The sequence below is a fragment of the Dasypus novemcinctus genome, chromosome 12 (assembly GCF_030445035.2).
Source record: "Dasypus novemcinctus isolate mDasNov1 chromosome 12, mDasNov1.1.hap2, whole genome shotgun sequence".
Taxonomy (NCBI): domain Eukaryota; kingdom Metazoa; phylum Chordata; class Mammalia; order Cingulata; family Dasypodidae; genus Dasypus; species Dasypus novemcinctus.
The window spans coordinates 91,536,540-91,550,593 of NC_080684.1; the positions used below are offsets into that span (position 1 = coordinate 91,536,540).

At 37.6% G+C, this 14,054-nt stretch overlaps 1 protein-coding gene across 2 annotated transcripts in view; it reads right to left on the reverse strand.

Moving 5' to 3' along the window:
- CRY1 (cryptochrome circadian regulator 1) overlaps nt 1-14,054 on the reverse strand; it is a 140,398-nt gene that overhangs the window by 31,904 nt on the left and 94,440 nt on the right. For both annotated transcript variants that reach the window (XM_004473303.4, XM_023583047.3), the window contains exons 2-3: nt 10,516-10,624; nt 2,689-2,831 (exon numbers count right to left, since the gene is read on the reverse strand). In XM_004473303.4, the coding sequence (XP_004473360.1) occupies nt 2,689-2,831; nt 10,516-10,624 (252 nt within the window). The remainder of the gene's footprint in view (nt 1-2,688; nt 2,832-10,515; nt 10,625-14,054) is intronic.

The following is a 14,054-nucleotide window of genomic DNA, read 5'->3' on the forward strand; positions in this document are numbered from 1 at the left end:
TTCAAAAGAAAGAATAATTAGTCTTGCCAATGGTAGTATTAGACACTATTAATATTTTGGAATAACTAATTATTCTTTTACACTACAGCTATTTGCTGGCATTGTGCCCTAATAAAGAATTACTGGTAAACTCCAACGCCCTCATTTTATAGATGAGTAACCTGAAGCCTACATAGAAGGTTCATTAACTCGGTTAATACATAAATGATAAATGGCAAATTAAAGTTTTCTTAATCCAATTCTGGTGATTTTTCACTATACCAACTATATTACAAAAAAATAATTCCCATGAAATCTAGTCACTCTTTTAGTGAATTTTGTTTTGGTGTAATCATTTGACTTATTAATAATACTTAGGGTCATAATAAAATTTGTTGATTGTAATAATCTATTGAGGAACTACAATTACACATAAAACAGTAGCAAAATGAGAACCTTAGGAAAATGTTTCTATATATTACATTTTTATATGATGGAACTTGTATGGCAAGCATTCACATTCAATTCAATAAACACTAATTTTGTACATAATACTCAGTCTCCCACTTAGAAGCAACTACTCTTATCCTGTTTTGCTTCCTCCTTGCTATCAGTTTCATAAAATAAGCAAACTGGTTAACTAGAAGGTAAGTTTATTACCAAAGATTATGACTTCCATCTTAGTATAAAGGAAGATCCTTTCCTGAGTGAAAAACAATTTTTTTTTTTAAAGATTTATTTATTTATTTAATTCCCCCCCCTCCCCTGGTTGTCTGTTCTTGGTGTCCATTTGCTGCGTCTTGTTTCTTCGTCCGCTTCTGTTGTCGTCAGCGGCATGGGAAGTGTGGGTGGTGCCATTCCCGGGCAGGCTACCCTCTCCTTTTCACGCTGGGCGGCTCTCCTCACGGGCGCACTCCCTGCGCGTGGGGCTTCCCCACGCGGGGGACACCCCTGTGTGGCAGGGCACTCCTTGCGCGCATCAGCACTGCGCATGGCCAGCTCCACAAGGGTCAAGGAGGCCCTGGGTTTGAACCGCGGACCTCCCATATGGCAGACAGACGCCCCAACCACTGGGCCAAAGTCCGTTTCCCCAATTTTTTGATACACTTGAAAAAGTAGAATAAAATTACACTTTATAAAACTAATGCTAACTAAGGAACATAGATAACAGTAATGTAATATTTTGTTCACTAATTGTAACAAAGGTACTACAATAATGCTAAAGGTCAATAATGGGGGCGGTATAAGGGTATGGGGTTTCTTTTTGGAGTAATGAAAATGTTCTAAAATTGACTATGGTGATGAATGCACAACTCTGATAATACTGAGAGCCACTGATTATACACCTGAGACAGACCATATGATGAGCTGAATAAAACTGTTTAAAAAGAAATTACACTTCTTCCACCACCAACAAAATGAACTAGTCTGTCATGTTCCTTACAGAATAAAGCTTATCAACTCGATTAAAATGTGTTTATAACTTAAAAAGTAAAATAATTTAAAAGGTACATAATTTATGAGATTTCAGCACTTACAAGGATAATGTATGGCAAAAGTTAATTAAGTTAGTGAACTTTATGACTTTTCACGACTCATTTAAATTTAAATTAAATTTGACCTCATAATCTTTGTTGGACAAAGCATTATCATTGATTATGTTCCAAGGAATATACTTTGAGAAATAGTTTTATGCCATTGTTTAGAAGACTACAGGTATGCAAAATAATGCTATATATATAGTGTATTAGTCAGTCAAAGGGGTGCTGATGAAAAATACCAGAAATCTGTTGGCTTTTATAAAGCATACTTATATGGGGTAGGAGCTTACAGATACCAGGCCTTAAAGCATAAGTTACTTCCCTCACCAAAGTCTATTTTCATGTGTTGGAGCAAGATGGCTGCTGACATCTGTGAGGGTTCAGGCTTCCTGGGTTCTTCTCTTTCTAAGCTTGCTTCTCTCTGGGCTCAGGGTTCCTCTCTTCCTGGGGCTGACTTCTCTTTGCTCTGTATGCTTACTTCCTGGGGCTCTAGCTTAAGACCTCAGCATCAAAATTCCAACATCAAACACTTCCAGCATGAAAAAAGCTCCAACTCTGTCCTTTGCCATGTCTTTTATCTGTGAGTCCCCATGCACCAAGGGGCAGGGACTCAAAACCCTACTGATGTGGCCCAATCAAAGCCCTAATCATAATTTAATCATGCCCAGGTACAGACCAGTTTACAAATACAATCCAATATCTACTTTTGGAATTCATAACTTTATCAAACTGCTACATATAGTTTGCATGTAGATTTAAAATCCAGACAGGGAGAGGAGATATACACACATCAAATAAAATAGAATAAGATAATCATACAAAATATATCAAGATAGTTTATGGCTATATATCATATAAACTATAAAGTATAAAAATGTTAAAAGCCCAGAAGGGAAAGACCACAATATGTTCAGTGAGAAGAGTCAAGGATAATTCTGTGATATTCCTAATCAATAATGGTTTTGGAAACGAAATACTGAATATTTTTATTCAGTGCATTATGTCTATAATTTTGGTACCTGTCACTGGGTAAATAAAAATCACAGCAGCTAAATAAATAAGTAAAATGTTAAGATTTAATATAATACATTTAATTTATCCACAAATCTCTGATGTATATGTTGTTATTTCCATTTTACAAATTTAAGTCTCAGACGTTAAAACTTACTTGTCTAGGTCATATAACGTATGTGAAATTCGTACAATGACTTCTACTCCAGCCTCAGTAGCCAGTTTCTTAATAGCTGCATCTCGTTCCTTTCCAAAGGGCTCAGAATCATACTCAATTGAAAGCTTAGTAATGTTCCATTCCTAAAATAAGAGAAAGGGGCAAAAATGGCCACCGATTTTAAATTTTTTTAATCATAAAAGTAAAGGTTGAAAAAAGAGAAAAACACACAATCTACATATAAAATGATCATATATAAATCAAATGTTGACTATACAAGAAAAAATGCACAATTTATTAATTTAAAAATATGTATACAACAAATGTGTACTCATTAGATTCCCGGCACTGTGTTAGGTTCTAGAAGATACAGCAAATATGTTTAAGACCAGTTTCCTATACTAAATGTGTTTGTAGATCACTTTACTTTTTCAAACTATTTGCACATACATTAGATCCTCAAAACAACCTGCAGAATTTGGAACTTTGGTTGGAATCTCCATTTTGCAGATAAGGTTATTTTAAAATTGTACAGGGAAGCAGATTTGGCTCAGTGGATACAGCGTCCGCCTACCACATGAAAGGTCCAGGGGTCAAACCCAGGGCCTCCTGATCCCTGTGGTGAGCTGCCTAATGCACAGCGCTAATGCATGCAAGGAGTGCTGTGCCACACAGGGGTGTCCCCTGCTTATGGGAGTCCTATGCGCAAGGAGTGCGCCCCATAAGGAGAACCGTCCACGTGAAAAAAAAAAAAAAAGAGCAGCCTGCCCAGGAGCGGCGCTGTGCGCGCACACACACACACACACAAATAAATAAAATAAATATATAAATAAAATTGTATAAAATTGTCTTGGTTTAAAGAGAGCTATAACTTAAACTTATGCCTGCTAATCCTAAAAACTGGTCTTTATTTTGATGGTTGCTATGGTATAATCTGATTTGCCGAGGTGCTTTGTAATAAATATATGTATATAAAATATTTTTTCTGATTACCAAAAAATATGTTAACTGTGGAAATTTTTAAGATAGGCTAGGTCCATAGAACAGCTCAAAGCCGAGGAGACCAGCCCTGAGATGTGCTTAATCGCCCACAGTTGAGCTGGGAGAGAAAGCAGCTTGGAGGAGAAGACAGAGACCTGCTGCCATCTTGCCCTGATGCATGACAGAAGTCCAGGATCTGCCAGCAGCTGAAGAAAGCATCTCTATTAATGCCTTGATCTGGACATTTTGCAGCCTCAGAACTCTAAGCTTTTACCCCAAATAAATTCCCTTTACAAAAGCAAACCCATTTTTGGCATTTTGCATTGACAGCCTTATAAAACTAAAACAATCTTCTTATAGTGATTTTAAATGATGAGATTATGACTTAAGCTAACTAAGAAAATTTTCCAGAGAGATAGTAAATTTTAAAAATTCTAAAATCTACTGATTTATCACACAAAGAAAAAAAAATCACCTGTAATTCCATCATTGTTTAATTGACTATATGGTAAAACACTGAAATTCTCCAAATGCCTACAGATTAGATAAGGGCTGTTCCCAATGTTTCCTTTTTTATTTTTTTAGTTCCTACTAGGAACATAGTAGTGTACATCTCTGTGTAGACATCTTCAAAAACTCTGAGGAATCTGTCCTGTTATTTTCTAGAAATAACTTGTTGAAAAACAATTGATGGATCAAAGATAAACACATTTAAAATTTTGATGGACAGTTTCAAGATCTTCAGCCAGCTATATTGCAACAATTTGCACTTCTATTAGTAGCACACCGAAGTGTTTGATCCCACACACTTTCCAATGACATGTATTAGTGATTTTTAAAGTCCCTGCTGAACCACTAAACAAAAAATACATCAAGTTAATTTTCCTTTTTCGAAAGTCTCGAAGACTGCACACCAAACTGTTGAGAGGTGTTATCTTTGCATACAATTTGGGAGTGTAAATTAACACAATTTTTAATTTACACACTACTGCGTTATTCAGATTTGTTAGCAAAAGCATGTACTGCTTTTGAAATTTAAAAATGAAACTAAAATAAAAGATGGCATTGTATTTTTTTGTTTTATTGCAAGGTTGTATAGAGTAGTAATTAAAAAATATAGTTCAAAGACTGGCTCACCTATTGGGGCAAGCTGCTAAACTCTCCATGCCTATCTCTTAATCTATAAAATGGGAAGAATGTTAAGTAAAGTACTAACAAGAGTGCTTAACACATAGTAAACACTAGAGTTAATGTTTACTAAAGTAAAATGAAAATATAATATTATGTTAATGAGTTGATGAAGGAATGAAATAGTACATACATGTGGAAGTGTTTAGGACAGAGCACAGCACAAAGTAAGTCCTCAAAATTTATAATAATTATTATAAGTAGCCGTTTATTTCTTCTTTTTTAAATTGCAGTTTATATTTGATTTTCCATTGCACAGTTAAAATTTCTCTTATGGATTTGATTTTGATATATACATTTTTAGTTTTTAGATAGTAAATGTTTCAGTTTGAGAAAAATCAGTAATACCCACTTCCCTTTTCCCTCTTGCATTCAAATAGGAAGTCAGAGAAGTCAAGATCAATCTATAAACCACTAAACAACTTTACAAGTAAAGCTGAAACGGAGAAATCATATTAGGTTTAAGGGCAGGTAGGCATGCTAATATTTTACCCTGAAATTAAACATACTTACCTACCCAATGATAGGCAATGCTTTTTCTGTGGTATGGACCTACCTCTATAAAACTTATATGGAGGAAGAGAGCAGTATGTGCACTCTCTGCAACTGAAGAGGAGGAAAAGAACACCAGAATCTCCTCTTAAATGCAACAATGCAACAATACACTTATCCTTCCCTGGAAACAAATTAGTGAATGTCTTTCCACAAGAAAAAGGAAAAGTTAGGGAATAGAAGGTTCCCCAAATAATAAATTCATTTTTTCATACATTAAATATTAGAATTCTTATTATGGGCCAGATATTTTGCTAGGTGCTTGTTCTCATGGAGTTTATTGAGGAAGACCATCAATATATAGTAAATAAATAAAATATATAATAACTATTAGAAAACATAGACTGTTATGACAGAAACTATGGTAGTGAACTGGTGAGCAAATTGCCCACTCTTTTTCTTGCCAGATTGTACTGATTAGAATATATTATGAGATAACCATAAATTTTCCTTTAATGTATTAACAGGATGGATTATATTAATTGACTTTTAAAAAAATATTTCTCTCTCCTTCCCCCCCAGCTGTCTGTGCTCTGTGTCCATTCGCTGTGTGTTCTTCTGTGCCCGCTTGTATTCTTGTCAGTGGCACCCGGAATCTGTGTCTCATTTTGTTGCGTCATCTTGCTGCGTCAGCTCTCCCCGTGTGAGGCACCATTCCTGGGCAGGCTGTACCTTTTTTGCACTGGGCGGCTCTCCTTACAGGGCACACTCCTTGAGAGTGGGGTTCCCCTATGCGGAGGACACCCTGCGTGGCACGGCACTCCTTGTGCACACCAGCACTGCACATGGGCCAGCTCGTCACACGGGTCAGGAAGCCTTGGGTTTGAACCTTGGACCTCCCATGTGGTAGGTGGACACCCTATCCGCTGGGCCAAATCCACTTCCCTTAATTGACTTTTTAAACTGTTGAATCAATTTTGTATTCTTGGGGTAAACTCCACTTGATCATGACTGTATTGTTAATTTAAAATATTACTAGATTTCAATTTCTTAAAATTTTGTTACAGGATTTCTGAGTCTATGTTTATGACAGACACCGGACTACAACACTTTTCTCCCCTTAAAAGTACTTGGTCAGGTTTTGGTATCAGGGTTATGCTGGCCCCACAAAATGAGTTGGGAAGTGTTCCCAACCTTCTTTTGTTTTCTAAAAAAGTTTTAGAAGATGGCATTATTTCTTCTTAAAATATGTGATAGAATTCACAAGTGAAACCATTTTGGGCCTAGAATTTTATTTATGGGAAGGTCTTTTTAAATTACAAATTGAATTTCTTTAAGAGATACAGAGCTTTTCAATTTTTCTTATGAGAGTTTTTGTAAATTGTACTTTTCAAGGAATGTTTGCCTTTTATCTAGTTTGCAAAATTTATTGGCAATGTGGTGTTTATAATCTCCTTTACCATTCTTTTAAAGTTTGGAGAATCTCTAGTGATATCCCTTTTTATTCCTGATATAAGTAATCTTGCCTGACTGTACTCCCTTTTTTGATGTGATCAATATCACTAACAGTGTATCAGTTTTATTCATCTTTTTAAAGAACGAGCTTTTGCCTTGGTTGACTGACTCAATTAAGGTTCAGTCTGGAAATTTGTTTATCGATTGACTGATTTATTGATTGACTGATTGACTGATTGATTCATTCATTCATTTATTATATACCTATTCTCTAAAAACAATACTTTAAACCAGGGGTTCTTAACAAAGGTTCTGTGACCTTGAAGTTCAAAAAACATTATTATTGTGGGTTCCTGTTGGTGTGGGTGTGATATGTTTATTAAATAATACATAGTACAGTGTGGACTTAGTAAGGGGTCTGTAAAAGACAAAAGGTTAAGAACCGCTACTTTAAACTCTTCATAAAAAGTTTCTGCAGGGCCTAGAATCTGCATGGTCTTGGTAGTTTACCAGTCTGGCACCAAATATAGAGAAAACAGAATTCAGATGTATAATAATTTACTTAACACACGTATGATTAATACTGTCAACCTTGTCAAGTTTAGCCTATGCTAGTCTCTCCTAAGTTTCTTCAGTTCTTACCTTCCTTAGAACATGAAAAAAGGAAGACGTTAAAACAGAAGCCATCTTGTCAGCTAACAGTAGTCAGAATTTAACTAAGAAAAGTTCTAAGTAGAAAGCATATGATAAAAAATGACAACAGTTATATGAGAAATATGTATGTGTGTGTATTAAAAAAACACTTTAAACCCATGTCTAAATCTACTAGATATAGATAGAGTAAAATGAATGAATACTATAGAGGAGAAAAAGTACATACTTGAAAAGACATCAGTACTGGAGCCACTGTCAACCATCCCAACAAATTAAAGACACTGCTATCAAGTCTAAACTAATTTTACCTATGTGGGTGATAAAGGATTAACTATCTATTAAAATATTTCACTATTTGCAGTACGAGAATAATAAAACCAGAAACACTAATTTAAATGTCAGTTAGTTTACTAAAAAAGAATACTCCCTCAGACAAAGTACGAAGGGTTAGGGGTAGGGGGAGACCTACTTTTTTTTGTATATACTTTTAGACAGTTTCAATTTTTTTTCCCACATGCATGTAGTACCTCTAAAGAAACAAAAAGTAAAAATTAAAACATTAACATAATGAAAAAGGAATTAACTTCCTCCATGACTCTACATATAGTAAAAAATCTGAAAGGGATTTTTTCATAGAATGGCATTTTATAAAGTTACTCTATGTGGCCCAAGGAAAAAATGAAAATCAGATAATAAGCCTATGTGCACACGTTTGTGTGTGTGTTCATGTATCTGCATTTTATGGTCAATGTGGAAATCCCTGCCTCTGTCAAACTGACAAGCAAGGACATCATATAAATGCAGAAGATAGTGTGAGTCAACAATATGTTATTTTAGGCAGAGGAAATGTCAAGAGTACAAAAGACTTGCTGACCTGGAACAATGTTTGTTCAAAAACAAGTAAATAAAAGTTGCATTAGTCTTAGGACTCATTTTACTTATACCACTCTTATACTTGTGAGTTGCTGATAATCTGTTGCCATTGTTTCTGACATGCTTTTTACTCAGAACTATTCCATGCACCTCGGATATAGTAGCTACAATTGTGAAGAGACTTTAATTGGAAGATAAATTTTCACTAGCTGAGATTGTTACATTAGCTAAATCTTAAATATTAAAGGTCTTTTTTTTTTAATACCAGTGAAAAAAAGGCTAGTGTTTATTTGATACCCAACATTCAGGGAAAGGAACTGTTCTCTTCTGCATTATAAACAGAAACACTGCTATTATAGAAATTTGATGACAAACAGATGCAAGAATCAGCAGACAGAAATTTAGGAATTTCATCAGTAAACAGAAAAAGTAATATAAAAGGACAGCCAGTATACTCAGCACTTGCTCTGAACACTTCCATGAGGTAGACAGGACCTTGGACAACTCATTTAAGCACATAAGCCTAATTTTATTATTTGGGAAGAAAAGGGGAATAAGGAAAATTTTAAGATCATATCGAGGTTTTTGTTTTTAAAGTAGTGGGGCTGGGGATTGAACCTAGGACCTCATATGTGGGAAGATGGCACTCAACCGCTGAGTCACATCAGCTTCCTGAGTTGGTTTTATGGCTTGTTTTGCTTGTTGTTGTTTTTTATTGTTTCAGGAGGACGAGAAACCAAAGCTTGGACTGCCCGTGTGGAAGGCAGGCGCTCAACTGCTTAAGCCACATCCACTCCCTCATGAATTTTTTTTTTAAATTATCCGCTCCCTTGTGGCTTTTTTTGGTGTACTTTCTGCTCTCTGTGTCCATTCGCTGTACATTCTTCTGTGTCTGTATTTATTTATTTCCCCTCCCTGCCTTGTGGCTTGTTTTGCTGTCTGCTCTCTGTGTCCATTCCCTCTTCTGTGTTCTCGCTTGTTTTCCTTCTTTTATTTGTTGCGTCACCTTGTTGAGTTGGCTCTCTGTGGTGCCTGCGGGCCAGGTGGCGCTCCACAGCATGTGGGTGAGCCTGCCTTCACAAGGAGGCCTCGGGATGTGAGCCGAGGGCCTCCCATATGGTAGGCAGGAGCTCATCTGATTGAGGCACAGCTGCTTCCCATCCCTCATGTATTTTTAAAAGCTACAATTTTGTATTATTGATAACATGCCAACTTTCATAACCATTTGGCCTGGAGAGGTCTCCTTCTAACAATTATTCCCCAAATGTACTGACACATGTGACCAAAGATACATATACATGGACAAGGATGCTCACTGGCAGCATTATTTGTAAGCAAAAGGACAGTGGAAAAAATAAATGTTTAAAAGAGAGGGCGGTGGGGTTGAATGGGACTTCATATTTTTTGAATGTAATATTTTTTTAAAAAATGAATTAAAAAAAATAAATAAATAGAAGAGAGTAGTTTAAAAGAAGTATGGCACATCTACAAAGTGGAATTCTGTGGAAGACTGAGGAAGTTATTTGCGCTGACAGGGTACAATCTCTAACATACACTGTTGTGTGAGTAAAGCAAAGCACAGAATGCTATAAATGATGTGCTCCCATCTTGGTTTTTTAAAAAAGGGGATGGTATACATGCATACACAAACACATATAAAATTCTTGTTTATGCAAAAAACATTTCTATCCAATGGACACACAAGAAGCTGGTAGTAGTTGTTGATTCTGGGAAGGGAACTAGTGGCTTATGGTAGAAGGAAGATTCAACTTTTCATTGTAAACCATTTTTTTCACTGTTTGTATTATATATAACTATTTCATTAAATAAAGAAAAAAATTTTATTTAAAAATACTTATATACCCCATACTTAAAATTGTCCAAAATGCCTTACTTAGAAAATGTTATTTTCTTTGAGAAAAGATTTTTTAAATATATTTTTTATTTTTAAAAGCTACTTAGATTACATAAAATGTTACATAAAAAAGAAATAAGGGATTTTTATATGTCCCACTCCTTACACCTCCTACCCTTTCCCACATCAACAACTTCTTTCATTAGTGTGATACATTCACTGCAATTGATGAACACATTTGGAACACTACCACCAATCACGGATTTTAGTTTACATTGCAGTTGACACTCTCGTGAAAAGATTATTTTATCAAAGATTTTTCGAATTACCTTGAAAAGCCTGGGAAACACATCTGCTGGTTGTCCACGGATCACGAATAGACGAGAGTTTAATTTTCGCAGATTGGCATCAAGATCCTCAAGACACTGAAGCAAAAATCTAGAGAAAAGAAAATATTAATATTCTTAAAAATACATATTTAGAAGATATAAAGTATGGCAAAATCATGGCAATCTAAAAACTGAAATGCCAACCTATCATTTTATTACTTATGATCGTCTTATTAATTCTTCCTGGTATATAAATTATGTTTACAGAAACTATACTTGCAAGTAAGAAAAAAATTACAGCACAAGTTTCCTAATATTTTAATGAAGTTCCTAAATTAAGTATCACAAGTCTTCATTAAACATTGCTAAGTTTAATTTCTGAAAATTATATAAAAAATTATGTAAAAAATTGACAAAGCAATTAAATCAACTGATCTTATTGTTTAAACTTTATGAGATGGAATCAAGTTCATATAAAAAGTCCACCTTGAAAAATTTAGAACATTTTCCCCTGAGAAGAAAAATGAAGCATCCTACTAAATGATTTTGAGCTAGTAAATAATTTTAAAAATTAAGTACTTTGGGGAGAAGCCAAGATGATAGCAGAGTAAGGAGCTCCTGGAATCAGCTCATTCTGCAGGGCAGTTAGTAATCACCCAGAGCTATCTAAAGCACCTGTCTGGGGGCCCTAGGAGACCAGAAAAGTATCCTGCAACATCCTTCAAGGATGGATGTCAGAAGGAGGAGACTGCCCATCCGCAGAAAGGATTTGTGAGTAAAGCCCACCAGGCCGCGGAGGTCAGTGCTCATGGTGCAAGCAGCATTGGGAGCTATTTCCGTGGTTGGAGTTGGAAATACCATTTCCCAAAAACCAGGGAAGACACAGTGAGGCACCAGTAAGAGGGGAAGCCGGGCTGACTGAAAATCACAGTGCTGGTAGGGATTGGCTTCTTTCTACCCAGATCGACTGCAGCATCAACCTAAACCCCAGCCCCACCTCTGGCATGGAGTTGGGGGTACCTGTACCATCTCTCTGGGAAACTGCAAACCACGCTGCAGAGACCAGTGCCCATTCTTCTCTAGCAGTGCAAGCTGTCTCCAGAGCTATTCTGTGGCTGGAGTTAGAAGTTCCATTTCCCATAAATAGTGGAGGAACAGACAGTTGTCCACCGATCTCAGCTACTGATTAGCGGACTTGGCTGGCTAAAGTATAATCCTAGGAACAGCTAGGGTTTGAGCCTGTCCAAATTGTAGTCTGGTGGCTTCCATTTTGACTCTGCCCCCTGCAGGAGGGGAAGCCTGGCTGACTGAAAATCCAGTGAAGTTAGGGACTGACGTCTTTCTATCAAGGCTGGACTGTAGTCCTAGACTCCTCCTCCAGCAGACAGGAAGCTGGCAGGACCTGCACTGGGCTCTCCAGGCAACTGCAAGTGCTCTCTGCTATCACCGACTTAATAGTTAGACACCTGGGGCTGCATCCTTACACCCCAATAGGATAGGAGAGAAGCTGGGTATCCTCAGCTCTCTGGGCAACAGCAGGCATTTGCAGCCCACACAAACTGGTTTGTTGAATGCCTTTGAGTCCACCTCACCTTTGTCCCCAATAGGATAGGAGGAGGCTGGTGATTCCTCAGCCTCTCAGGGCAACTGCAGGTGCTTTTGACTGGCAAAAACACGACTGTTGGGTACCTGTGGCTCCACTCCCATCCCCAAATGAGAGAGGGATTGTGTTTGCCCAGCCTCTCTGGGTACTGCAGGTGCTTTCTGACCACACAGCCTGGACTTGTGGGTACTTGTGGATCTACCCTCACCCCCCGAATAGGAACGGAGGGGGCTAGTGTTTCCATAGTCTTTCCAGGCAATGGTAGACACTTTTGGCCTGCACAGACTGGACTGCTGGATGCCTATGAATATACCCACACCCCCAATAGGAGAGGAGGGGACTGGTGTCTCCACAGCCTCTCCAGACAATGGCGGATACTTTGGCCTACAAGGACTTAACTGTTGGGTGCCTGTGGATCCAACACCATGCCCTAATAGGATAGGAGGGGGCTGGTGTTTCCTCAGCCTCTCCGAGCCAATGGCAGGTATTCTTGGCCTAAAGGGACTGAACTGTTGGGCACTGGTAGAACCCCCCACAACCCAATATGAGGCTGATGTTTCCTCAGCCTCTCCTAGAAACAGCAGGTATTCTTGGCCTAAAGAGATTGAACTGTTGGCCATTGGTGGTTCTGTTCTTATCCCCTAGGGCAGAAGGGACAGTAATCCCTCAGCCTCTCAGAGCAACTGCAGGCATATTCAGCTCACACAAATTAGACTGCTGGGCACTCCAGAGGGTCCATTCTCACCCCCTTCTAGGGAAGGGGTCTGGTGCTATGTCAGTTTACTTGGACAACTGCTATCATTTTGGACACACACAGCAAAGATTGCTGCCCACAACTATAGCTCCATCCCTGCCCAAGGTAGGAGAGGAAGGGGTGTGAAGCTTCATCAGTCTTTCCAGGCAACTACAGATAGTCTTGTTCTGCCCAGTTTGGATTAATATTCATGGCTGCAGCCCTGTCCCTACCCCTGACAGAGGAGAAAGGTGAGAGAAGCATCATCAATTTCTGGGGCAATGTGAGCAGCTTTAGCCTCCACAGCTTACAGCACCACCTACATCCTTGACTCCTACTATACAACAAGCAAGGGAGAAAAGACAAGAAAGTGCTAAACTAAAGGGAGAAACTACACCCAGAATAAAAACATCTAGAAAGCCAGATGTGAAAACACCAACAAAAAATTACAATCCATACCAAGTAACAGAAAGATATGGCCCAGTTAAAGGAACGAGATAAGCCTCCAGATGACATAAAAGAGTTGAGACAACTATTCATAGATGTTCAAACAAAACTCCTCAATAAATTCAGTGAAATGGCTAAAGAGATTAAGGACATTAAGAAGACACCCTGAAGCACAACAAAGAATTTGAAAGCATACATAGAAAATTAGCACATGTTATGGGAATGAAAGGTGTAATAAATGAAATTAAAAACACACTGGAGACATATACAGCAGATTTGAGGAAGCAGAAGAAAGGACTGATGAACTCAAAGGCCTCTGAAAGCAAACTTACAAAAAAGCATTTGGAGAAAAAATAGAAAAACTGAACAGGGTGTCAGGGAACTAAATGTCGGCAAGAGACATGCAAACATACATGCCATGGGTGTCACAGAAGGAGAAGAGAAGGGAAAAGGAGCAGAAAGAATATGTGAAGAAATAATGGTGGAAAATTTCCTAGCCCTATTGAAGGACATAAATATCCGTGTCCAAGAAGCACAACATACTCCTGTCTGTATAAATCCAAACGGAACAACTCCAAGACACATACTAATCAAAATGTCAAATGCCAAAGACAAAGAGAGAATTATGAAAGCAGCAAGGGAAAAGCAATTCATAACATATAAAGGGTACCCAATAAGATTAAGTGCAGATTTCTCATCAGAAACCATGGAGGCAAGAAGGCAGTGGTATGATACATTTAAGATATGCAAGAGAAA